This window comes from Sturnira hondurensis, unplaced genomic scaffold (assembly GCF_014824575.4).
Source record: "Sturnira hondurensis isolate 20B ecotype Veracruz unplaced genomic scaffold, ASM1482457v3 Scaffold0006413, whole genome shotgun sequence".
In the NCBI taxonomy this organism is placed as follows: Eukaryota; Metazoa; Chordata; class Mammalia; order Chiroptera; family Phyllostomidae; genus Sturnira; species Sturnira hondurensis.
Window position 1 is genome coordinate 27,921,945 of NW_028079044.1, and position 27,642 is coordinate 27,949,586.

General features: G+C 39.3%; 1 protein-coding gene across 2 annotated transcripts; it reads right to left on the bottom strand.

The window, feature by feature from the left end:
• Positions 1–27,525, bottom strand: RRM2B (ribonucleotide reductase regulatory TP53 inducible subunit M2B). 2 transcript variants are annotated; one of them, XM_037048314.1, is made up of 10 exons: positions 27,349–27,525; positions 20,900–21,055; positions 17,779–17,895; positions 16,863–16,996; positions 16,339–16,433; positions 11,092–11,225; positions 10,143–10,247; positions 8,828–8,941; positions 5,206–5,387; positions 1–90 (listed from the first exon to the last, which is right to left on the bottom strand). In XM_037048314.1, exons 1-9 carry the CDS (start codon positions 27,394–27,396, stop codon positions 5,235–5,237), a joined length of 1,056 nt encoding a protein of 351 aa, XP_036904209.1. In that variant the 5' UTR covers positions 27,397–27,525; the 3' UTR covers positions 1–90; positions 5,206–5,234. The 2 variants fall into 2 exon arrangements, with proteins under 2 accessions (XP_036904209.1, XP_036904208.1); XM_037048313.1 differs by lacking the exon at positions 1–90 and having other exon boundaries at positions 2,603–5,387.
• Positions 27,526–27,642: the final 117 nt, after the last annotated feature.

Sequence of the window (27,642 nt, forward strand, 5' to 3'; positions counted from 1 at the left end):
CAGCTTCCTGTGTGGCCGAAAATCAGTTAGCAACATTTCACCTTCAGCTTCATCTCCAGTTTGGAAATTCTATGACAGTGAAGGTAGCCCCTGCACTCATAAGTACTCTTACTTTTAAAGGACATACACACATGATGTAGCTACGATACAGTTTATTTCAACATAAACAGTATCATACAAATGTAAAATGCAAGATTCTGATAATTAAGTAATCTATTTTTCAGATCTACAACACTTTCTCCATAATCCCTTTTCTTCACTGAAATTTTATTCTGCTTCAAAATAACATCCTCACTTTGACTTGTACGGTGCACTGCAGGTAGGCCACGCTGCCAGTTACTACTCGGGCAGCAAATGGCCCGTCAGTGACCCGGAGGGCTTGGAAAATGCGTGAATTCATATATTTAGAGCACATTTTTGGAGCTGGTATTTGCAGTTTTTCTTTTGAATCAGCCCGGGACATCTGAAGCAGTCTAAGCTCTAAAGGGACTGTCACGGCACGGCACTTGCTTTGGTGTTCAGGACGCCGCAGAACCGTGTTCAACGTCACGGCTTGTGGGTCCTCCTCAAGGTTTTGCTTATGCAAGCAAAGCGTATGCAACGATATTCTCTAAATGATGGCTGCCGAACATTAAAACTTAATAATGAAATCAAATCACAAGATTTTCTTGCAGAGCTTTACAAAAGGTATAAAATTAAAAATATCAACCATCGTTGAATATTCCAGTTTTCCTGCGGTACGGTTTTCCACATCTTTATCACTAGTGAATAGTTCAAGGAAAATCAGGAGATAAGAATATTTAAATCTTTGAATTGCTTTACTCTATGACCTTCACAAAGACACAAAAGTGGTCAGACTTTTTCCCCACTAAAGTTTAAAAGATCACAAAGATGTACTGGTAATTTATATCAGCAATGAACTCTACACTGAGTCATCGGTGGGCCCCAGGCCCCAGGCCCCAGGCGATGATGGTATCTCCTAGGTCCCCAAAGTAATTTCTGACACTCTCAATCCTCTTAAAATACACTGGAATGAGTCAACTTATCACAACAAAACTCCACGCATTATCAGAAAGAACAAGGGAACTGGTGCCTACTTTTATTGTCCTAGAAAAGGGAGGGTGTTATTTATTTGAAAATACAGCTAAGGACATTCTTACCTGGGATGACTTACATCCATATCCTGAAAAAAATCTACTATTCGGACAAACCCTGTGATGCATCACTTCCTAGAAAATGAAGTTCTTACAGTGTGCGTGAGTAATTTATCCTTTTCATACAATAAAAGAATGTATCAGATCTTCATTTCTGTTCCAAACATTAAAAAAGAAAGTTAAATGAAAAATCCTGAGCCTAGAAAGCTGTGAGTAAAAAACCCATGCACAGCTCTGCTCCTCAGCACACCGACTTCTGCAAGGATGCAGTGTGTTTATTGACCTGGGAATGTTCATCCTTTCAAAAATAGCTGCTTTCCACCCAGCTCTGAAAAGCTCTTAATGCTTCATTGGCAATGGAATACAATGAATTTCACAACACACAGTTACCTTTGCCTAAGCAACAGTATTTACTGTGTACTTAGTTTACTGACAAAATTCTCTACCATCCAGCACTCTAATTAATTGATGAAATAAGCTATCTCAAAAGGGTTATTACAGATTTCCAAAAAGAAAGGACAAAAGATACACACGCACACACACGTGTGCACACGCATATACCTGCAGGCGGGCACTCAACCTTCCGTGGCTCAAACATGGTATCACAGCCCTATCTGCAGGCAAGTTGCAGTAACTGTCAAATAGGATTTAATGACAAGAAAGATCCCTTCAGTTATTAGTCCTACTGAAGTACTGCTTTAGCTTAACTATATATTAAAAACTGCTTAAGCTTTTGCTATTTCAAATATATTTAATGCTCGTTTTTAAAGGTGAGCTGCCCCCACCCCTAACCTGGCCCAGTATACCCACATTGTATCTTTGAAATTAAGCAGAAGAACACACAAAAACGCAGTGCTGGTGACAAATATGCAACAGTTCCCTTCTTCATTGTTGGCAAAGACTGAAACCAATTCTCAGGGCCACAGAAAGCCGGAAATTCACCTATTTTCAAAGACTTGTTTGTAGGCTATGCAGCCCCCGTGTGGTCTTTCCTACATTCGCAGTCTGCACGATCCCAGCTGCCAGGCCCCCACCAAGAGGAGGAAATCCCCAGGGGGTGAAGAGCCCTGCTACATGGAACCCAAGACCTCCTGGGCCTCTGTACACTACCCCCCGCCCCGCCCAGCAGACACAGTTTGGACAAAGCAGGATTCCAAATGTTTCAGCATTTAATCTTTCTCCAGCCCAGGCTGGTCTCCGCTCTCTGCTGTCATCACAAGGAATGTTATTAAAGGAGGACGCAGCATTGTCATGACAGCAATCAGGGTGCCACGCGGGTCTTCTTCCTCTGCTTTCCCCCACTGTGTGAGTGCCAGCACCTGCCGACAGTCACTTTTTTAAGGAGCAAATGAAAAACAAAATGGCAAAAGAAGCATAAAACTTTGGATGTCCCCAAATGAGAGAACTGTAAAAATTTCATATGTAAAGACATGACTGGAGTAAGCTTGGGTTGTAATAATGATCATTTATTATTGTACATGATCGGACAGCAAACAGCCCCGTCGGAACACTCCGAACGGAGGTGTCTCCCCAAACCCTTCCGAGACACGATTCCGCTCACCGCACTGCCACGTTTTTAGTAAATGCAGTGTATCACAGAACTGCCAGTGTTCGCATTCCCAAGTAAACTTAACTTTAACTACTAAAGCTACGATTTAAATACAGATGCTGTTAAAAAATTATAAGCACACTCTGAATTTTTCTTTACCTACAAAATAATATTAAAAAGAAATTCCACAACTTCTTGATACCTTAAAAACTAAGAGTCAAAATATTAAACATAATAAATAAATATGCAACCTGGGGGCCTGGAAAAGGGCATAGAATATTGAATATAATACACCAGTGTATAAAATCCAGTATTTTGATATTAAAATGGTTTCCTCTCAATCCAGTTAGGTTTATTGCTACTGTAAATGAACTTCATATTAAGGCGCAGGTCTCTACCTTGGAGAAGAATCTGGATTCAAAACAAGGAAGATGTGAGCTGTAAATATAGACAGTTTTGCTTTCATTCTGATGTCATTACAGATATTATCAATTTTAAATGTTAAGTTTTGGTATGGCAGTAGATACATTTCTTTGAATATATTACCTGATTATAGTTAAAATGTTTATGATACTTTGAGACTTTAATTAATATATATAATTAAAATATGATACTTTAGTGGGAAACAGGTAAAATCAAATTGAGATGGCTGACAAAACACTTAAAACAAGAAATACAATATCCTGTAAAAATGACATTGTAGGGACATTTGTAGGGATAGCAACTATGAACAGTTCTTGGCCAAGTCACTTAACTTCTCTGAGCCTTACTTACTCTTCCCAGCAGTAAAACTTTAATACTAACTGCTCTGTCAAGCTCAGAGAACTGATGTGAAATTAAATGAGGTGATGATGTAAAAACACACAGCAAACGAAGAAGCACTAAACGTAAATGATATTATCGTAGGCCAACTATCTAGTTTCTGATATTCTAACAAATAAGGTGATAGTCATTTCCTTTTGCATTCACTTGAAAATTCCCTGTTTTGATCAATTAGATAGTTGTGGCATAAATGGAGCAAAAATGTATACAAAGAGAAAATCTCTAAATTTTAACTTCCAGAATTTCATAAAGCAGCATGCTGTGAGTGGGGGACCCCACTGCTTTCTGGGGCTCAGGCTATCTCTTGACAGGTCCTTACATTCAAAAGGGCAGACTTCTCAGGGACCTTGGCTCCTGGCCTTCCCTCGGTCTCCTACAGAGACCTGTCTCCCCCACCATCTGCCCCCTTGCATCCTGCACGGTAGTATTAAAAGAACTACATCTCACAACAGCACAAAGTAGCAATAAGATGACTAAGGAAACACACCTGAGCCCAAACATATACCTCACTCAGCTGGGCACAGACGTGAAATGGGTTCGTAACCCCACCAGGTTCTCTGTGGCTTAGTCCACAAGCCCTTCTTCTATGCATGAATGGTTCTAGACCAGCTTTTTCCAAACTATGTTCTGAAGACCACTAGCCAGGTTAGATGTTAACACATGAAAAGCAGGTCTGTGTGAAGTTTGGAATAAGCAGGGGGAGATAAGTTTGCGAACTGCAGAATGTCAGTCTTTGATGTACTGACTGAGCACTGTAAGGAGGAAGAGACAGTACAGCATTTTCCAAGCTCACGAGACCACAGAATCTCTTTTCTCCACAAAACATCTGGAGAAGCTAACAGCTCTTAGAATATTCTTCAGGAAATACTCTTCTAGCATATTAAACCTCCCAGGGTTTTAAACCTTCCAGGGTTACATCTGATAATAGTTATCTTTTTTAATTCCTGAAGGAGCAGAATCAGTCTGCTCACAAGGCAAACTACCACAATAACCCCCTGGACCCCACTCCATAGCATCCTGCCCAGAGCAACTAAGAACTAAATTCCCTTTACTACATACTGAGGAATTCAGAGCTGTTCCTCTCAAATTAATGAGAAGTATAATTTTTAGGGAATCTTTATATCCTTCCTCAAACACTAAAAAGACCAAGATCGAACTCCAGGTCTCAGAATCTAGTTCCCAACTGCTCTGAGATGGGAGCGTCTCATCACGGTATCACTGTGATGAACACTGTTAGTAACAGCACGTAGTAGCGGTGACAGCAGCAGTGGTCGTGGTACCGGTGGTACCAAGTACTCAGGCTGTGCCCCACTCCTCACGTCCACTCTACGAAATTAGGGCTTCCTATTCCACTCATTTTAAAGACAAGTGCACTGAGGTAGAGAGATTAATGACTCACCAAGCATCACACAGAGTAGGAAGGACAGAATCTCAAACTCGTACCTGACACCTACCCTCAAGCTCTCAATCACTAGATCATGCCATCTTCTATTTCAGTAACAAAACGAAAGCATTTAGGTCACACTCTGCTTGTTAAACTGGAAAGTTACCGATTCACATAAATCCACATGGACTGACATTTGCTTCTGGATTTCCTGTTCAACAAACTCCTACCCCATAAAGGAGATACTGTAAGGTTTGGATTTGTTTTTGAGCAGAGAAGAACAGACAGCTATTTACCAACAACAGGTTTGGACATGGGGAGGGTTTCAAAAATCCGCATCCAAGGTGAAGACATTGTCCGTGGTTTCCGTCATCACTGCAAAACGCTGATACTCTGAAACTCGTTTCTCAAAGAAATTTGTTTTCCCTTCCAAAGAAATGTTTTCCATAAAATCAAAGGGATTTTCTGCATGAAAAACCTGAAAGAAAAAATAAAGGAAATGTTAGTTGACATCCTGAGGCAACCAAATCATATTCCACAAGAAGAGCAACAGACACCTGACGCAGAGCTCAGGGCTCCCGACAAAGGCCCAGGCAGCTTCAGGATCCCACATTCGGGGGCCTGGAGGTGCTCAGGGCGGATGCATTTTCAGATGACTAAGATCACCTACTAGCATCTCTAAGAAACTGTACTAACATCTCTAATATCCTAAAAAGTAGGAAGGGGAAAAAAGATTCCTTTAGGAAATGAAAGATTTAAAACCAACCAACTAAAATGTTCTCACAGTTTGAGAAGTTTAATACACCATAGATATTACAGGCATTTCTCACAGGTATTACCAATAGGTAGTCACCTATACAGGACACTACAAATTATTAAATTACTAACAATGTAATGTAGATCCAAGCATTTCTTAGTTCATAAAAGAACAGATAGTCACATCAGTTAAGGGACCATCATGAGGTAAGGCAGAATAAATTCTACCCACAGTGGACCCCCCAAAAGTGGGCCTTACATTGACAAGAAGCTTTTCCACTGCTTCTCGATTCAAGAGGCAGATTTGGGGATACAGTTTGATGAAAACTGTGAGACATTTTAATGATTCATGAGGGTCCGTAAAAGAAGGTTTTTTTTTAAATTAGGAATATTCCAGCAGAAATTATGAATACCACAGATAAAAATACATTCAAATAACTCAATTAGAAATGGGCAAAAAGTGTGAATAGACAAATAGACATTTCTCTAAAGAAAATACACAAAAAGCCAGTAAGCATGGGAAAAGATGCTCCAAATCACTGTCCACTAGGTAAACGCAAATCAGGACCACAATGAGATACCATTTCACATGCATCAGGGTGGCAATGATGGGGGGCAAAACGGACGACAAGTACAGGTGAGGACGTCGAGAAATGGGATGTCTAGTATACTGCTGGTGTGAGTGTAAAATGATGCAGTCGCATTAGAAAACGGACTGGTGGTCCCTTCAAAGATTAAAAATGGAGTTAGTATACGACCCAGCAAAGAGTTCATTTGGTTTTTTCCCCATAAGATGGCTCTAGCAGTGCATAGTTAGTTGTCTTTAACTTGGTTTGAAACAATTTTGTTAGACTATATTGTGACAGCTGTCATATCGGTGTGCATTAAAAAAAACTCATCAAAATTAGTAAAGTTATGTGTAGCCATTTTAATATTGAACATGGAAGAAAATATGCAACATTTTCAGAATATTGTGTTTCATCATTTCACGAAAGGCAAAAATGCAACTGAAATGCAAAAAAAGACTTGTGCGGTGTGTGGAGAAGGTGCTGTGACTGACTACATGTGCCAAAAGTGGTTTGTGAAGTTTCGTGCTGGAAATTTCTCACTGGATGATGCTCCACGGTCAAGTAGACAAGATGAAGTCGATCAAATTGAGACATTCACTGAGAACAATCAACATTATACCACGTGAAAGTGAGCTGACACACTCGAAACATCCAAATCAATAAAATTATTGCTTAAACTGTAAAATGTCTTTTATTTTACAGAAAAAAACTAAATGAACTTTTTGGCCAACCCAATACATATCCAAGAGAAATGAAAACATATGTCCACACAAAATCCTCATTCAAGCCCTGGCTGGTGTAGCTCAGTGGATTGAGCGCGGGCCTGCGAACCAGACGACCGCAGTTCGATTCCCAGTCAGGGCACATGCCTGGGTTGCAGGTCAGTTCCCAGCAGGGGCCAGTTCCCAGCAGGGGATGCATGAGAAGCAACCATACATTGATGTTTCTCTTCCTTTCTCCTTCCCTTCCTCTCTAAAGATAAATAAATAAAAATACTTAAAAAAAAAAATCCTCATTCAAGGCTATAAATTCACCTGTGAGGATCTATTTGGTTGAATTCTACAAGTTTTGATATGCAGTTATCCTAATGTCATTTCGTTTATATTTTCTATGAGTTTGTATTTTCATTTTTAATCTTGTTTTAAAGGTATCTTTTCAATTTCTAAGTAGATGGAATTTTTGACAATCTTTTGTTGTGAACTTCTCATGTTAATGCATTAAAATCTAAGAGGTCTGTATAATTTCTGCTCTTGAGAATTTACTGAGATACGCTGTTTCATACTGGGTTTAGATATTCTTCCGCAGGAGGCATGGGCGGAAAACCAGACCCAGGAAGCCACAGGTCTCCAATAAGCCAGAGAACATGGATGCGCGGATGGGAGGATATGGTAGTGGGATAAAGGATGCTGAGTTCTCTTTCAGGTTTAAGGAAGCAAATTAACTTTCCTATAACAAACATATTGGTATAACTTAGGAACAAATACACATTTTTAATACACAATTTATAAATTTAAGAGATCATAGTAATACAATTGTAATTTTGATTCCTCTCATTAATTACTGATAAATATAGAGAGGACCTTGCAACTAAAATAATAATAAAATACAAATAGTTTATCTTACAAAAACCTTTCCCTCACCTGACCTCTTTACAGTATTTCTGTGATTACCAGAATATAAAGGCACTACCAGGAAAGGTGACAATTACCTCAGAATCATGGATTTCATAAGTTTTCTCATTAAATTCAATTTAAACTCACATTTCCATGCTCAAAAATCAAAAGCTATAATTTTTAACCACCATGGTGTAGTACATTGTTAAGTTACATGAATGTTCCACTGACGTTGAATATGACATGCCCACTCAGTGTGCATTTAATTGTATGTCTGACTCTGTTTCAAGTGCTTGAAGTTATTAGCTCATCAACAATCTTTTGTGGTAGCTATTATTATTATTATTGTTATCTCCATTCTATGGGTGAGAAAACTGAGGCAGAGGTTAAGCAACTTGCCTAAGGTCACAAAGCTAGAAAGTAGTGGAACCAGGATTCAAGCCCAGGCAGTCTGGCTGCAGCCTCCATCTGCTAAGTCATGTGAAAAGCACACCTCTTTATGAAACTCAGGTATATTATCTCTGATAAACAGAACAGAAATAACTTAAAGATAATTGAGTTCAGAGTCAAGTTAGGACAGTTAATGTCTTCATAATAACTATTTCCTATTTAAAAGTATCAACCCCAAAATTACAACAAAGATATATGGATATTTATATGAGGGTAAAACACATATATACATATTAAGTTCAATTACTCAATAATAATGCCATTTTTAAATAGACTCCTGCAATTTTTACAAAGTAATATGTTGAGCTTATTCTAAGATTTATCAGCTTCCTACTTCTGTTACGAATTTCATTTCAAGTTTCAAAGGATTTTGCAAAGCCTTTCTATTCACGAAAAACAAGGCTCTGCTGTGAACATTTTAAAAGCAAACTAGTATGTTACAAATGCTTTCAGTTCAATTACAACATTTTGGTAGACTTACTTGACAAATAACATTTTAGCTTAGTAGGAATACATATAAAACACCTTACTTTTGAGAATCCAAGTTCCACAAATAATCTGTCAGCTACAAACTCAATATACTGTTTCATCAAAACACAATTCATTCCAATGAGGCCAACAGGCAAGGCTTCTGTTAAAAATTCCTGAGATAAAAACAAAAGCAGAATATAGTACAAAGACAGAACAAGAAATAAGTATGTATCTTCCACATAAAAAGTGGGTTTTAGTTTTATTCATCTTCTAAATCACTAATCTTGTCCAAGGAAAGTACACTAGGTTAAATTCTTTCAACATGGCAAATAATGTTCATCTGTTTAAAATGTTTGGGGTATTTACTGTTCATATTTTTTCATATTCTCAAATAGCCAAAATAAATGAAAACTAATGATCAAATCACTGGTAAAGGAGCACATGTAGGACCTGAATTCATATGCTTTTTCTATAGGAAAAAAAAGAGATACTTTGTCCTGAAATATCTAGAAAAAGACTCACCAAAGAAGATCATTGTGGGGAACATAATTATGGATGGGAATTACAAAAAAAAAAAACCACAATTAAGAAAGAAAATGAGGAAGAAATAGGATTGGATTTGCAGGTTGGGGGATAAACTGAACTCCAGCTATGCTATGCTGGAAATCAGTGGTAAGTGCTAATAGAAGAAAAATAAAACCATTAATCATCTGGATTTAGTTCTCAAAATGATTAAACATACTGAAATGTATTTTATGTGTTTCCCCCTCACAATATGAAAAGTATGGCTGTTAAACTATATAGTATTAAATTTTAAAAAAATTTTTTACTTTCAATCTAGCTCTTTCAAATGATAAAAACGTGCATTCTAAGTGGAGCAGTCAGATCTTTCTAGTCACATATTGTTACATGCTATACATTAAGTTTTAGTGTTTGCTAATTCATTTCTTTATTCATTCCATCAGCATCTGGTGCCCGCTTCAAGCTAGACACCCTGGTAGAGTTTTGACAATACGAGACAAACAAGAAGCATCACTGTCCTCCAGTAGCTAACAATCTAAAAATATAAAGCTAAAATAATTAAAATAGATTGTTAGGGCATAAAATTTGACAGGTCAATGAGACAGAAACACCAGTCCTTGAAACAGACTTCACATACGTAAAACTTTAATATACAATACCCACTTACAAACCCAAGTATTAGCTGACATAATCATTGAAATACATTATCTGTTAGTCCTGTCAGATTGACCATATGAAATCACTGACATTTACTTTGACCTACAAAACGGCAGTTTCATTTGAGTCAATCTAATAATATAACGGCACAAACTTCAGAGGTAGATGTGTGGATCGTACAAGCTCCCTGCTTACCTGCTCAATTTCAACAGCATCAACAATGATCTCCCTGACCCTTTTTTCTGATGGCTTATTTACTAAGTACTGAAACATGAGGCAAGCAAAGTCACAATGAAGGCCCTAAAACAGAAGAGAAATACCAATGTCAAAAAAAATGTAGTAGCTATTTTCGCACACTGACGTGCCAGGGATCACACAGAACGGGTTCTAGGAATGCAACGCCTAGCCTCTGGAAGACACAGAGAGGATCCGGGGGCTGGGAACTTCTCTTCTTCACATCTCCTTAAAATGCCAATCACAGTGACCTATGGTGGAAATATTTCAGTGTCAGCAAATCTCAGTTCATCAACATAAAAGAAGAATTAATTAACAACAACAGAAATCTGCAACCACAAGAACTTTTTAAAGGAAAACAAAGAAGAGCCAAAATAAAAGTTCATTCATTTTTAATGTCTAAAAAAATTAAGAAATGATTGGATGGAAGTTAGCAGCCCTCAGTGAAATAGTGAAAACAGAGGGAAGAATAAATCTTGGGATAAAGATGGTAAGTTTGATTTCTCCTTCCAAGAGAAACTGTCTAACATGCACTGGAATACACAGGTTTGGAGCTCAGGAGAGAATATATGGGCTAAAGATAAAGTTTGGGTTGTTATGAGCATCTAGATGGTAGCTGATTCCATGGGAATAAATAAGATCAGCCAGGACGTCCTGTACAGTGAAACAACGAGGCCACGATGGGAACCTGGAGCACAGTATGTAAGGATGAGCAGAAGAGACTACGGAGAAACCGTAAGAGGCAGGAGGAAAGCACAGTGTCTGAAAAGCCAGGGAGGAAATGACCTCTTATTTTCTTTTTCCAGTAATTACCAGGATCCTGGGTCACAAGCATTTTCGAGGGGAAAGAAAAATAAATGAACACCAAACACAAATACAAATATAACTAGAAGAACACTCCATTTCTTACTTCATCTCTGCTGATGAGTTCATTGGAAAAGGTGAGTCCAGGCATGAGACCTCTTTTCTTTAACCAGAATATAGCAGCAAAAGATCCCGAGAAGAAAATTCCTTCTACAGCAGCGAAGGCTACTACCCTTTCCCCTAAGAAACAAAAAACAGTTTCATTTTCTGAAATATCATATACCACAGACATTTTAAGCTATATATATATATATATATATATATATATATATATACACACACACACACACACACACACACATACACACACACACTTTTGTACATTTTTTATAACAATACCACAGCTAATATGCCAGGAAATAAAACGGACAAGTTAGTGCAACAGCCAAGGGTCTGCACAGGGGGAACTCTGTGGCCTCTACCTACCACAGCAGAAAGGTGTATCTACTTCGCATCTACGTCAGACACTGAACTCCTGTCAGTCTCAGTGTGTAGACAGAGAGCCTTTCATACAAAAAAAAAAAAAAATGAGGCGATTTACCTGTGCACCATGAGTGCCTGTGAGTGCAGTTAAGTGCATGTGCGTGTTTGTGTGTCTCAGAGTGGAGAGTGGAAGATAGCTTTTATGACAAATGCCCCCTGGTTTGTGGCTGGGAGAAGGGAGGTTGCTGAGGTTTATAATTTAGAAATATCTTAGTGTAGCTGTAAACATTTCAAAAATCATTGCCCTGCATCTGCAATGAAAGAAAAACAGATAGCACTGGCTGGTGTGGCTCACTGGACTGAGTGCCGGCCTGCGAACCAAAGGGTCACCGGTTCAATTTCCAGTCAGGGCACATTCCTGGGTTGTGGGCCAGGTCCCCAGTAGGGGACACATTTCAGCTGAAGATTATAAATACATCTTAAATACATCTACCAGATAAAATGTCCTATCACGTAAGGAAAATACAATCTTCTGCTAAAGATATAAGACCCAATTTCAAAGGTTACTTACTGTTAGGCAAGGACTTTGCAGAAGCCCATCTCTTAGAATGAAATGTTGCAGTATATCTATAACACTATCTTTAGGGGGTGATTATAGGTCTAACCTGAAAGAAGATCATTCTCAAGCTCCTATGCCACAACATCGCTGCTCAGGAGAAATATTTATATACGTGTCTGTCTAGGGAGAAAAGGTTTAGTCTATGACACCGTGAAAGGCAGCTGAGTAACTGAACCAGCTACAGACCTGTTTCATAGTGACATCAGAGCTTGCATCCCAATCCTTGTCGTGCAACCAAAGATGCAATAACAGGCACTGAATAAATATGTCCTGATCTCAATCAATGGAAACTATAGTAGCCCTACGTCAGTGATTTTCAACCTTTTTCATGTCATGGCACATATAAACTAATGACTAAAATTCTGCAACACACCAAAAAGTATGTTTTTTATCAGTCTGACAAAAAATATGTATAATTTTGATTCATTCACACTGGATGGCTATTGTTGTGCTGGCTGTTGTCATTATTTTATTTGACAATTTAAGAAAATAGAGGTCAGTGCCCCTGACTAAATAGTCAGGTATTGCATGTTTTAAAAATTCTTGTGGTGCACTGGTGGAAAATCATTGCACTTGATGATAAGAGACATCATCGAAATTGCTATAACTTGATGCAGAAACTGAATAAGTGTAACTTCTGAAGCAAAGGTTATTATAATATTTAATTTCAAAAAGAAGATGACTAAGTGTAAATATTTCTGGCTGTTCCTAAATAGTACTCTGGTTTGCCCTTGTTCTTTTCCTTGATTACTATAAACAAATCAAATTAGATAGGGCAATTATACCAAATATTTATCTATTATTAGCCCAAAATGCCCGAAAAACCTTCATAATATTTTATCTTTTTGGCACAATTTAAGTCACTTTGAAAAAACAAGAGAAGAAATAAAAATTAAGTAAGTACTTGAGTACATACTATGTAGAAGGAATTACCAAGCCTCTTCAGTGTAATACATGTTAAATATGCTAAAATTTAATCTTAAAATATATAATAATCATTATGCTCTAGTAATTCCTGAATACAAAAATGGCTCTTTAGACTAGTAATGCTTTTAAGATGGAGATTTCTCATTAGTTTATTATATAGATTACTACATTTTCATTTTACTATTAGTAAGATAATAATTAACTATTAATTATAAGATAATTATATTTTTCACGGACATAGGCGATGTCATGTGGACACTGATCTGTAAGTAAACAATACTCTTATTTAATACAAACTGTGAACAAGAGAAAAGCTGTAATTTTAACTATCCTGTGCCTTCGTGTGAATGCTTAAAGAATGAAAATCGTAACAGACATAGAGCAGCCTATTCTTTTTGGAGAGGATCGAAGGATTATAAAGGGTATATTTTACATATTTCCATGGATGAATGTGAACCAAAAAGAGATTTCCAAAACACTTTTTCTGAAAGGTCCACTGAATGTGAAGGCCTCATGGCTTGTTTCAGAGATGGGGATTTGGGCAATATTTTAACAGTGCACTGGTCTTCATGGTGCCAAGTGCTAAAACACACATTTTGATGTGTGAAATAAAATTTCAGTACATATGTTAAGGTTGAATCTATATATTTAATATTTCAAAGTTCTTTAAAGATATTTTTTAAAGATAAATCTTATTTTTTTAGATTTTATTTATTTATCTTTGGAGAGGAAGGGAAGGAGAGAAGGAGAGAAATATCAATGTATGGTTGTCTGTCGTGAGTCCCCTGCTGGGAACTGGCCTGCAACCCAGGCATGTGCCCTGACTGGGAATCGAACCGTGATCATGTGGTTCGCAGGCCCGAGCTCAATCCACCGAGCTACACCAGCCAGGGCTCTTTAAAGATATTTTAAAATTAAGCAGTATATCTCAGTTTTTTAAAAACTAAGCAGATATACAATTAAGAATTTTTAGCTCTACAGGAATTGAATCTACTTATATCAATTTCCAAACAACCTAATGCTTGTTTAAGGAATACTCTTAGGTTCTCTTTAGCTAAAAGAAGAGTCTGAATGTGAGGACAGACCAGTTGCTGTCCTGAGTCCTACTAGGTGCAGAAGTTCACCTTAATCACTAGCAAAGCCCAAAGCCAGCTTCACCAACCTAAAGGCACTGACGGTGCAGGTGGCACAATTAGTTCACAAAACAGCACTTCCCCAGCTGGTTAACGGACAGTGCAGGTGTTTGCTGAGGCGAGACAACATTTTCATGCTCTTGCTTTTAGCTCCTCTCCCAAAGAGAAGGGCCATCAATGTATTCTTCACCTTTTCTTTCTCCACCACCCATTCCACTCCATGTTTTTGTTGCAACCCTTTCAGTCCATGTTCTTTCCTCTGAGACTCTGACTCAGAACCCTGAATGGAGTTTGCCTTGAAAGGGAGCAATATGAAAAATTTAAATAAAGCCCCTAATGTCACATGGTAACCGCCACCCACCTCTTTTTTCTTTATTTCTAGGTTGCTTTCTTTGGCAGTGTCACTTAATACATGATTTCTGGGAGCCTGTTTTTCATTTTTCCATCAGTACCTATTCAGCCTAATATTTTCAGTGCATACTGAACACCTTGGAATCTCCCTTCTTTCTTTCTCTAAAGCCAAGGTTTCTCAAAACCTGCCTCTTGAACCACCTGTGAGAGAATCAACTGTAAAAAACGCAGATTCCTCAGTTCCCCTTGGGCCTCCAACATGACTCTGAGTTTTCCCACAAATTCTCAGGTGATAATTATGCACATTGAGAATCAGTGCCTTTCTCAACCTCAAAAGAAACTGAAGGCAAGGTAGACTGTGTCTTCCCAGATAAACTATAAGCTTGCCACACTTTACACTACATCATTGGTTCTCACTGTGTGGTTCAGTGCCCTGTTCACTCACAGACCAAGGTCTGTGGTGTCAAAACTATTTTCCTAATAATACCAAGGCACTGCTTGTTTGTTTACTACCATTCTCTCTGCGTGTAGAGCGGCATCTTCCAGATGCTACATGGCATTTCCATAATAATCTGAAAAGCCCGGTAAAATATTCCCTTTTCTAACTATGTATCTGAATGAGGGTGGATTTTTTTTGGTGTAATTTAACTAAAACAACATTCTACAGAATTCAGAAGCAGATACAATTCAGCTGTCTTCTATTTCATCAGACATTTGAAAGATTTGTGAAAATTAAAAACTATGCCATTCTTCTCATTTTTTTGGAAAATATGGTGTTTTTTTCATGAATATATGTTAAACTCTAATAGGTTACTCTCATTTAAAAACGCATTAATAGCCCTGGCTGGTGTGACTCAGTGAACTGATGAGGGCCTGTGAACCAAGGGGTCGCTGGTTTGATTCCCAGTTGGGGCACATGCCTGGGTTGTGGGCCAGGTGCCCAGTGGGGGGCACTTGAGAGGCAAGCAGATATTGATGTTTCTCTCCGTCTTTCTCCTTCCCTTCCCCTCTGTCTAAAAATAAATAAAATCTTCGAAAAATGAATATTTATTAGAAAAATAAATAAAAATAAAAATGCATTAATAAATGCTGATGTTTCTTGGTTTTAACTTATAATATGGAACTATCAATAACCCACACAAATAAAAGCACTTTGAGGTCCTCAATAAATTTTTTATTAATATTTTATTGCCAGGCCATGAAAGACAAATACCATATGATCTCAATAATTTTTAAGAGTACAAAGGAGTCCTGAAACCAGAAATGTTGAGAACTGCTTCCCCACCATTTGAATAAATCCAGAAAATAAAGACTACCAATTATAAAACAGATAAGAATGAGACAGATATTTATAGTTATTCAAATGAATTATCTGAATATTTTACCTAAATTTTAAAAAGATTTACTGAGCAACTACTATGTGTAAGATAGAATGTTAATTTCTTCATTAAAAAAAGTATTGGATCTCAACTCATCCAGAAGGGTGAAAAATAAGCCTGTTCCTACACTAATCTTTAGTTTTTCAGAAACTACTTATTTGCCCTGAAAAATGTGAAGATTTTGACTTGTTTTAAATTCCTAACATAAACACTTGTGAAAGCAGATACAAAGTGTGGATTGCTGAAGACGCTCGTCAGATTTTATTTAACTGATTTATCTACCTGTTATTATGCACTGACATCTTAACTTTTCAACTTTTAATTTATTAAACAGAATAAATGCAGATTATTTTAATGATGGTTTCTAATCAATTACTAGAAAGAATGATCCTACTCAAAGTGCACATTTAGACTCCGAGATAGTCACACCAGGCAAATTTGATATACATAAAGCTACATACCGAAAGTCGATTTTCTATCTGCTATCCACCGCAAGGCCCAATCTGCTTTTTTCTTAACATATGGCATTGTTTCAATTGCATTAAATAAAAATTCCCTGTCAAAATAAAACAATTAATGGCAAAGTTATTCACTTGTTTTTCTTAATCAGAATAAATTTTAATTTGCTAATCAGAGATAATAATTGCAACTCTATGGTCTACTATCAGAACTGTAATCTTTCTATAGTTTTGCATGTCTACAAAATATAGATATTAAAGTAAAATTCAAATTAGTGGTTTGGATCTGATCTGATGTAAAATTGACTAAATTCAAACATTCAATTGCAAAACAGAATGCACTCCACAAATTCTACACAAGTTCTTTTTTTAAAACAAACACATTTTTGAGCAACAGAAAACATTACACTCCTAAACTTCTATATTTGAATAATATTTCCCTAACATTTACTTTTGGAGTAAATTCTGCTCTTAACATAGTCAAATAACAGGATAAACCTTTGTAAATAAAATCCCAGTGGTGATACCTTTTCTTGGGGTCTCTGATGTAAGTGTCTATTAGCAAACTGTACATCTCTGAGTGAACATTCTCGATGAGAATTTGAAAGCCATAAAAACAGCGAGCTTCTGGAACCTGTACCTCCTGACTAAATCGCTCCACCTATGAAAATAAAGGAAACAAATATATCCAATTCTGTGGCTCTCATTCAACACTATAAATCAGAATCTGGACATCAGAATTATCAATTAGAAATTGCCTGTCATGCCACAAACAGATCAGAAAGACCTTATGGATGACTTTAAACAGTACTGCTTACTCATCAACCCTCTACAATAAATTAGTTGTATAATGTATTATTAAGCAGTTACATGAATTGGTCTGATAGGTGGAGACTATATTGCCAAATAAATTGTAGAACATCTAACAAAAAATATTATACTTTATAGAATTGACCTTAGGTCATTTTGTTTTTCTGACAGCAGAGAGTAAATCTACTGAAGCCCCTTCCAGTTCATGATGAAAGTCTGAATCTTTCTCTTCTCTTTAAGAAGAAAGTGTGCCCCCTGGCCAACCACAACATAGGTTTAAAGATGGGGAGCCAGAACCCAGAGCACCGCTACAGAGCTTCAGAAGGGTTACTAAGGTGCAGGTTCTTTACTAGGATTCATGTCTAAGGGTGAAAATCAAACTCATGTTTATGCATTTTAAGTAATTTTGATTGGTATATTCTGCTTGATTTAATGATATTTTGCTGGTCAAACAATAGAAATGCATAAACCATTTCCTCTAACACTTTGTCAGAAAAACATATTCAAGAAATAAGCTTCATCTAGTTTGTTTCCTAAACATAGGTTTCTAGGTTCAGCCTAATTATCTTACTGCCATTATCATCATTTAACCACTAAATGGAAACAAAAGTTAAAAAAAAACAAAAATCTTACCAAATTTTCATTTACAATTCCATCACTGGCTGCGAAAAAGGCTAGGATGTGAGAAATAAAATACTTCTCATCTGCTTTAAGCTTGTTCCAGTGTGGGAGATCCTTTGATAAGTCAACCTAAAACAAAAAGGTTTTTAAATTTTTCACTTGAAGTTAAATTCTTCCCAAAATGTTTGGAAAACTTTTACCTTAAAGTTAAGGAGGAGCATCACATAAACAGTAAAATGTTCAAAAAGGAGAAAATGTTAACATCACTGCTACAGATTGAATGTTTGTATTCACCCCCAACCCTAATTCCTGTGTTGAAAACTAATTTCCAAGATACTGGCGTTTGGAGATGGAGACTTTGGGTGATTAGGTCAAGAGAGTGGACACCCAGAGAACTCCATGGCCCTTTCTGCCATGGGAAGACACTGCAAGAAGAAAGCTGTCTCTACACCAGGAAGCAAGCCCTCCCCAGATAGCAGAGCTGCTGGTACCTTGACCTTAGAATTCCCAGCCTCCAGGACTATGAGAAACAAGTTTCAGTTGTTGATAAACTATCCAGTCTAGGGTATTTTTTACTGTAGCCTGAACCAAGACAATTACAGAGGAACATAATAAAATAAAAAATTATAAAGGAATCTGTCTTCTGGTAAATTGAAAAGCTGGCAAAATGTGCTTTCAAAATATTAAAACTAGTGTAATCTATTCTCATCACAAAAAGGAAATGGTAATTTCATGTCGGGATACAGGCGTTAGTTAATGCTATGGTGGCAATCATTTTCTGCAATATAGGTATTGTACATAACTGTATCAAATCAATACGTTGTATACCTCAAACTCACAACATTATATGTCAATAATATCAATAAAGTCAAGGGAGCCCTGGCTGGTATAGCTCAGTAGATAGAGCACCAGCCTGCGATCCAAAGGGTCACCAGTTCGATTTCCAGTTGGGGCACGTGCCTGGGTTGCAGGCCAGGTCCCCAGTAGGGGGCGTGCAAGAGGCAACCATACATTGGTATTTCTCTCTTCTTTTTCTGCCTTTCTCTAAATAAATAATACCTTTAAAAAATAAAAATACAAAAACAAACCCCAGAAGTTTGTCTTTTGAATCAAGGTTCCTGATGTCCAGCCATATTTAGGAATAAAGCTAAACCACTGATAAAACAATATCTAAAGTTGATAAATTGTAACTGACAAATTTGTTTAAATATGTGGAACTAAATGTGTTTGGCTTCCCTTAAAAATATGTATTTGAAACTTCCTATAAACTGCCTACAAAATACATACCAACCTGTATATTATAGGGTGGTTTACAATTGTTCACATGGAAAATTATATAATAATTAATAAATAATAATACAATAAACCCTGTTTCATGTACTCACAACTGTAAACCTACTTTTGCCACACCCTGTATAAATTTTCAAAGTAGTATTTCTTAGTCATAATATAACATATATTACATTGACTAAAAGATGCATATAATTTTCAAATGAATGTCAAGAAACCCAAGCGTCACAAGTGCCTTTTTAACATGATAAATGAAAAAGTCACCTGTACACTCCCTTTGTTCTTTTAACTATATCTAACAAAAACCTCTCTGAAAACCACAGGCGCCCACCTGGTGCGGCTCAGTGGATTGAGCACCAGCCTGCAAACAGAAAGGTCTCCACTTCAATTCCCAATCAGGGCACATGTCTGGGTTGTGGGCGGGGCTTCCAGTTGCCGGTGTTCGAGAGGCAGCTAATAGGTGTTTCTCTTGCATATCAATGTTTCTCTCCCTCATCCTCCCTTACCCTCTAAAAATACATAAATAAAATCTAAAAAAAACCCACAGACAGTTAGTGACAGCCAGGTGTGCCAAGCACTATGACCCAATTTGAAAATGCTGGGGTTTGGTTTGGTTTTGCTCTATATATCAAATACAACAAAGATGTTGACAACATAACAATACAATATAACGAAGTTGGGTAAGTGGGTAAAATTTGTAATAGAAGCTTCAAAAATTTGCGTTTCTGATTTCTAGTGCAAATTTCCCCCATTCTGGGCAAAATAATAGCTTACGTTTTAGCACCAAATAATATTCTAAATATGGCCTTAATCTCATTGACAAGATTTATCTCACCAATCCTCAGAACAACCCAGTGAACCAGGTGCTATTAGCTCAATATACCGATGAGATGACACAGAGAGATTAAGCAACTTCTGCAGTTCCAGTTAGTAGGTGGCAGGCCCAGGATTTGAACCCAGGCAGCTCCTCCAGAGCCTGTATTCTTAACAGCAGGCATTTACATATATAGAATCAATCTCAAGGAAAAAATGGATAGACATTTAGGCCCAAATATATTTACCTAGATAGATAGAGAGATAGACAAATAGATACACGCATACGCAGAGAGCAAGAGTGCTACACAGCTATCATCCATCATGTTTAAAATGACAACAATGGCTATCTGTGTGTTCAGTGAGCCTACAGAGCAACAAGTGACATGACAAATGTCCTTACGAAACCAGCAAGTATTTTCTAATTTGCTGAGTTCAAGTCACTTCCTAGGTGGAAAACACCACACTAACAGAAAGCATTCTCCAGATGTCCCATCTTACTGGGGCAGCTGTGCCAGGTGTGATGTGGCTGAGGGCAGGGCCAGCCTGGGAGGAGCTCAGAGTGGGAGCACTGTCCAGCGGTCCAACGCTTCCGAGACAGCTCCTTCTGCACAACCTCAACTGAAGGTGGGGTCCCGAAGGCTTTCCCTTTTATTTTATGGCTACAGCTGCAATTTTACTTATTCTGCTGACAATAAGTAAAGATTCGTTTCATTTAGTCACGGCAAACCAAAAGTCTGTTTAAAAACAGAAAATGTCTGTTTAAAAGTAGAAAATGTCCTAAAATACATTGGAAGTAAAAATCTGACAGTCTGAGATGCCATTTTTGTGGTAGGAAACGTGTATAGACATCAATCTAAACACCAACCATTGGCAAACACTGTATTTAATCTCAGTAATTTCAAACATTATCTGAAAAAGTGATCCTATACAACGTATCTCACAAGTTAAAGTTCTCTAATGTCCTGTAGCAGAAAATGTCAGCCCTGCGCTCCAGATCATGACTGCTGATGAAGGTGATGCCACCGACCTCTTCTGCTGTCCAGAAGGACGCCTGTGCCTGTTTATACATCTTCCAAATGTCGGGGTACTGGATTGGAAAGATGACAAACCGGCGAGAACTCTTCCTCAGGAGTGGTTCTTCATTTGACTTCACTTCATTTTCGCTGGGATCTGAAGACAACCTCTATGAAAATTAAAGTACAAACACCCATTTTATGTAGATACTTCCTCTTTATTCATAACTAAACACACATCTGGGGGTGATTAGGGAAACAGCATAGGTCTGGGAGCCAGTCTGCTTGAATCCTCACTCGCATCTGCTAACTGATTAACAGTGTTTGGTTAGTTGGAGAACTTCTCTGAGCCTCAGTTTCCAAATCAATAAAATAGTATCTACCTCACAAGTGATCATCAAATTAATTTTGATGTGACTAAAAGTGCTTTGAACAGAACCTGGCACATCATAAACACTGAACAAATTACTGTCATTAATGCTGCTTTGAGGATAAGCACAAAACTCAACCCATACATGTCACAGTGGGAAAATTTCTAAGTTTATAAATAAAAAGTCCCTTTGTTCCTCTCTCAGAGACAAAATGCTGGCACAAATAAGCTACTGTTAAAACCTTTTATTCTTTTTAGTTTAATGTTTTCTTTTCTAGTCTTAACTGAAATATAATAATACTTATCTGAAAACTCCGTAACAAACGGAGCATTTGTTCCCCTGACCCTGACCACACACCCATTTGTTAGTGCTGGTTACATGTTACCATTCCTGACTTCAGTCTCACTGTGGGCCTCCTCAAAGCTTTGCGGAATAAAGTGAGAAACATATCTACATACATACTACTCAGAAATATCCAGGGGGCTCCCACAGGGGACAGTGCCTTTTCTTTTTTTTTAAATAGTCAGCAAGAGCATCAGAAGAGTTACGAGTACATTAGAATGAGGATATACAAAGTATATACAAATAGACTAAACCATGTAAATCAAGGTTATTGGGATTTGATTCATTGTGTTCCTGCATCCCTACTAGTGCCTCCACCAATCCTCATGCTAATGTGGATGAAGCTAAGAGGCAAGGCCAGATGAAAGGCCCACAATCAAAGCCTGAGGCCACACAAATACAGGTGGGGCTTACACATTTCACACATGCTGTCTCATTTGGTAACTGCTTTTATTGAAGGCATGAGCCTCTTCAGCTATAGCACTTAAGCCCCAGAGTGTAGAAACTAGTTTTTATTTATTGTGATGTTCCCAGAGTACTGTCAGGCACATATCAATACGCATTAGCTAAGCAAGTGAATGGGCTGCTAATTTCTTTTTATCCTGGGCTCAGATTACTGGCTGCTGTTAGAATTTTTTAATTAACATAAGGCCACAATCCATCAGTGAGATAATCTAATGACCACTCAAATCAAGCTTTCTCTGAGTGCAAAAGTTTAATTGGAATCAACTTCCCCTACCAACACAAGCACAACAAGAGTAAAAAGTTGCAAACACAAGTCTTTAAAACATTGATTTGGTTGATAAAAAAAGACAATGGGTTCAGTTTCAAGATGTCCAGGTGAAAGATGAAAATACAATGCTATGGTAGGCAGAGGCCCTGTCTCCACTCCCTCCCTAAAGATGCCATCAGTAGTCACCAAAGGGAGGCCTGCGATTACTGGGGACGTCTTACGCAGCAGCAGCAGCAGCAGCAGCAGCAAGACTGAGGATGAAGCCTAGAGCAAGGGCCGGTGGAAGAATGGCAGCCAGCTGAGGTGAAAACAAATTGAAGTGTGTGTAAAACAAAGGCAGAGTGATCTGACTGGCTAAAGTGAAAGGTCAACAGATGAGACAGAGAAGAATTTGGAACAGGATCCACCCCCTAGATATGAAACCAAGAGGTTAGGAATTGAATGAGACAAAGATTTTCAAACATCTGGGCGGTTGGGAAGCTCCTTCTCTAATCCTCCACACTTGCTCCCAACCTCCAGGTGCCGGCATTCACTGTGCGGCACAATCTGAAAATCATTTCTATGGAGAGTCATGGAAAGTTCCTGACTAGCAATTGACACGAACAGGGATAGCATAAGGAAGATTAATCAGATATCCATGAGTTAGAAATGAAAAAAACCCCTAGGTTTTGGCAGTTAACTATGGTGTCAAGTTAGAGGTGGAAAGGACAATCGGAGTTAAGATATGGCAGTTAGCATGAAAAAACTGCTTGAACAGGACTTTGCCAGTCTGAGGAGTTGGGCATTTTTTGGTGGGAACTGAGACCCTTTCAGCAGTTTTTATTTGGACGGAGTGACACAGAGGCACTGGTTTAATGATGGACTGATTGGGCAGTGGTAAACGGGATAGGAGAGCGGGTAAGACTGCAGGCAGAAAGACATCCAAGTGGCAGCAGCTCGGCTATGAAGTGACGAAGGTCTAAAATAAAGTTTCGCCACGGCACTTCTTGGCAACATTCCACTGTCTCTTCCAGAAAAGTGCCACTAGTTTCCACCTGCCTCAGTTTCTGGTCACCTGGTCCCCAGAGTGCCTGGACATGCTAGCACACCCATCTAAGACAAGACTCTCTAGCTCGCACTCACCTACGTAGGCCCTCACCCACCATGGCATTCTACTAGGCCCCTCCCTTCCACCCACCCAAATTCCACCACTTTCACTTGCCTTCACCTTTTTGCTACTGCTCAGGTGAAGTAGAATATTTAGACACTGGCATGATCATACACTAGTTGTAGGTATCGTTTTCATTCTTCTATTTCCATCAAATCTGACAAAACAAATAGAATATTAGCCCAGGAGCAAGAACTTGGTTTTAAACCTTGTTCCATTACTGAGCTGTGTGGTCTTGGGCACGTCACTTAATCTGTTCCGGCCTGAACTTTTCTACTTTAAAAACAGAGACTATCAATTAGACAGTTAGCTTTGAGAAATGAGTGAAAGCGATGGACCCCTTTCTTAGAAGACTCATGTCTACACATGAAAAATCTTCAAACTTCAGGAGATTTATAAACCTCTTTCAAAGCCCATGTATAAACCCTTCAAGGCAGTGTTCTGAAAATCTGTGGGCCAGGATGACCTGAGCTGCTTGTTAAAAATGCAGACCCACAGCCATCTCAAGAGATTTTGATTCACTATCAAAATTGATGACTGGGAGGGGGGACCTCTGGCCAAGATGGAGGCACAGGTAGACACCCTGTGCCTCCTCGCACAACCAAAATAAGGACAACAAAATTTTAGAAACAAAAACAACAACCAGAACTGACAGAAAACTGAACTGTATGGAAGTTGGACAACCAAGGAATTAAAGTAGACACATTCATCCAGACTGGTAGGAAGGGTGGAGTCAGGCAGCCTCAAACACAGTGGCTGGTGGACCCAGGACGTGCAAGGTGGCAGCTGGTGGACCCAGCGAGGTGGTGGACTGTGGACAAGCACAGCGTGCAAGGCGGCTGGCTGGCTGGGCGGTCCCACATTCACATGCAGATAAACCAGGTGAAACAAAGGGGGAACAGGACTGACCACATAACCCAGGGTCCCAGCCCAAGGAAATAAAGCCTCAAAACACCAATTGAAAACACCTGTGGGGACTGAGGTGCCAAGAGACTCCCAGCCTCACAGGAGAGTTCGTTAGAGAGACCCACAGGGTTCTAGAATGTACACAGACCCACCCACCTGGGAATCAGCACCAGAAGGGCCCAGTTTGCCTGGGGGAAGCAGGGAAGTGACTGAACTCCAGCAGATAGCAGAGCAGGCGCCACTGTTCCCTCTCAGACCCCTACCCCATATACAGCATCACAACCCAACAACTGGGTTGTCCCACCCACCCCTCACCCCCCACCCCCTGTGAACACCTAAGGCTCTGCCTCTCATAAATCAAAGGTGCGACAAGATTAAAAAAATGGCCCAAAAGGAAGAACAGATCAAAACTCCAGAAAAAAATACAACTAAGCCATGAAGAGATAGCCAACCTATCAGATGCACAGTTCAAAGCACTGGTGATCAGGATACTCACAGAAATGACTGAATTTGGTCGCAAATTAGATGAAAAATGAAGGCTACACTAAGTGAAATAAAGGAAAATGTACAGAGAACCAATAGTGATGGGAAGGAAACTGGGACTCAAATCAATGGAGTAGACTAGAAGGAAGAAAGAAACAATCAAACAGAAAAGAATGAAGAAACAAGAATTCAAAAAAATGAGGCGAGGCTTAGGAACCTCCAGGACATCTTTAAATGTTCCAACATCCAAATTATAGGGGTACCAGAAGGGGAAGAGGAAGAGCAACAAGCGGAAAACTTATTTGAACAAATAATAAAGGAGAACTTCCCCAGTCTGGCAAAGGAAATAGACTTCCAGGAAGTCCAGGAAGCTCAGAGTCTGAAAGAAGTTGGACCCAAGGAGGAACACACCAAGGCACATCATAATTACATTAGCCAAGATTAAAATGAAGGAGAGAATCCTAGAAGCAGCAAGAGATAAGAGGACAGTCACCTACAAAGGAGTTCCCATCAGACTGTCAGCGGATTTCTCAAAAGAGACCTTCCAGGCAAGAAGGGGCTGGAAAGAAGTATTCCAAGTCATGAAAGACAAGGACCTACATCCAAGACTGCTCTATCCAGCAAAGCTCTCATTTAGAATGGAAGGGCAGATAAAGTGTTTCTCAGATAAGGTCAAGTTACAGGAATTCATCATCACCAAACCCTTATTTTATGAAATGCTAAAAAACATTTTATGAAATGTTTTTTCTACTTATCTAAGAAAAAGAAGATAAAAAACATGAACAGTAAAAAGACAGCAAACTCACAGTTATTAACAATCACACCTAAACAAAACAAACTAAGCAAACAACTAGAACAGGAACAGAACCACAGAAATGGAGATCACATGGAGGGTTAGCACAGGGGAGTGGGAGGAGGAGAGAAGGGGGTAAAAGATACAGAGAATAAGTAGCATAGATGGTAGGTAGAAAATAGGGGGAGGGTAAGAATAGTATAGGAAATGTAGAAGTCAAAGAACTTATAAGTATGACACATGGACATGAACTAAAGGTGGGGAATGTGGGTGGGAGAGGGTGTGCAGGGTGGAGGAGAGTGAAGGAGGGAAAGTGGGACACCTGTAATAGCATAATCAATAAAATATATTTTAAAACAAACAAAATCGATGACTGGGTGTAGGCCCAATAATTTACATTCTTTACAAAGTACTCCAGGTGATTCTGATGCAGGTGGCCCATAATGCACCACCATATCTAGAGAAACAAAGTACTTCAGGCATCCTTGGCAGCAGAACAGATGCTCACTAAAATTAATTCTAGACCTAAAAAAAGTTATGACTCTGTCTTAGTGGGTGTGTATCACTGAGAAAGGAATAATATAAGTTAACTTCCAGGCCTTGCGCCTGCATGACTGCTGGGGCGGGGCCATTACCACAAAAGGAAAAATCTGAGTTGCCTCAACCAAGTGGGGAAATCAGTACTGAAAGTATTTGTTTCGATATGGGAAGAAAAAGTTGGAGGGATGCTAACAATTTGTTAGTTACTAAATGTTTCCAAATTCAAAATAAAATAAAATCACAAATCAGGAACCTACAACTTTCTTTAAAAATGTAGAGTTAAGCATGTCTCTGTGAGCTGAAAGTATTAAATCAAAGAAACCACACAGTAACCGATTCAAAGGACACACAAACAGTTTAGTATTTGGAAAATAACTAAGTAGGAAAATTATGGAGCAACAATTTGAACTACCCTACAACACTCCAGTCTAATAAATCCCAGTTTCTTTACTGTTAGGTACGAGGATGCATATGTTAACTTAGGTTTTATGAAGCATCCAGAAGTTCCGTAGTACTTTACGTAAGTATTTTACTTAATCCTCTGGGAGCGTGGGATCACCTCCACTGTATAAAAGCAGAAAGTGACACCCCAAAGACTCACAACTAGTTACATAATCTGGTATGCGCAAAACAGGCCCCCTGAACTGGTTGTTTTGATTGTTACGAAGATTTCCTGTAGCCCTCGTACGGATCATCTCCGCCCCACTGGTGTGTCAATTTCCACCGGCGTCATCCAGTTCCTTCGAACCACCGCAGACATGACATGCATTTCTCCACTAAGTCCACCAGCCGTCGTTCCTTGCCTCAGTCTCCGAACCCAGGGCTCCAGAAAAGGAAAGGATGCGAGGTGAGTCAGGGAGAGGGTGCGCCTCGCCCCGGCCTGAAGCCTCAGAGCGTTGCCTTCGGCCCCGGTGCAGAGCAGTGGAGCAGAAACCCGGCTCCCTCCTCACCCGTCCCGGGGGACGGCCTCTTGGGCTTTTGAAACCAGGCTCTGGCCAAGGGATCCAGATCGGGCCCGCACGGGGTTTCCAACGGCAAGGGGGAAATTTTCCTATAGCTGTCCTGCACCTCGCAAGTCCCCGCCGCAACCTGCGATCTAGAAGCTAGGCTGATTGTGGCAGCAGGGAAATAGCGGCAGCAACGTTTACCTCCTCCAGCTCTGGCCTGGCCTCTTCCGGCCTCTCGGGGTCGCCCATCGCGCAGACTCCGCCAGAGCTACGGGAGCTGAGGGAACCGAGCACCGCAGGCCACCTCCAACTAGGACTGGACGCAGGTGGCCCGTAGGGCTGCAGAATACGCCCCCACCCGCAGCGGCAGAGGCCCCTCCCACGCCGGCCGGCCCCGCCTCTCCCCGGTGCACCGCCCCTGCTTTCTGGTCTGCCCAGTGAGGGACTCTCGCTGCGTAGGCCTGGTCCTGCCTTCCTGCCTCAAGGACTCGCCCA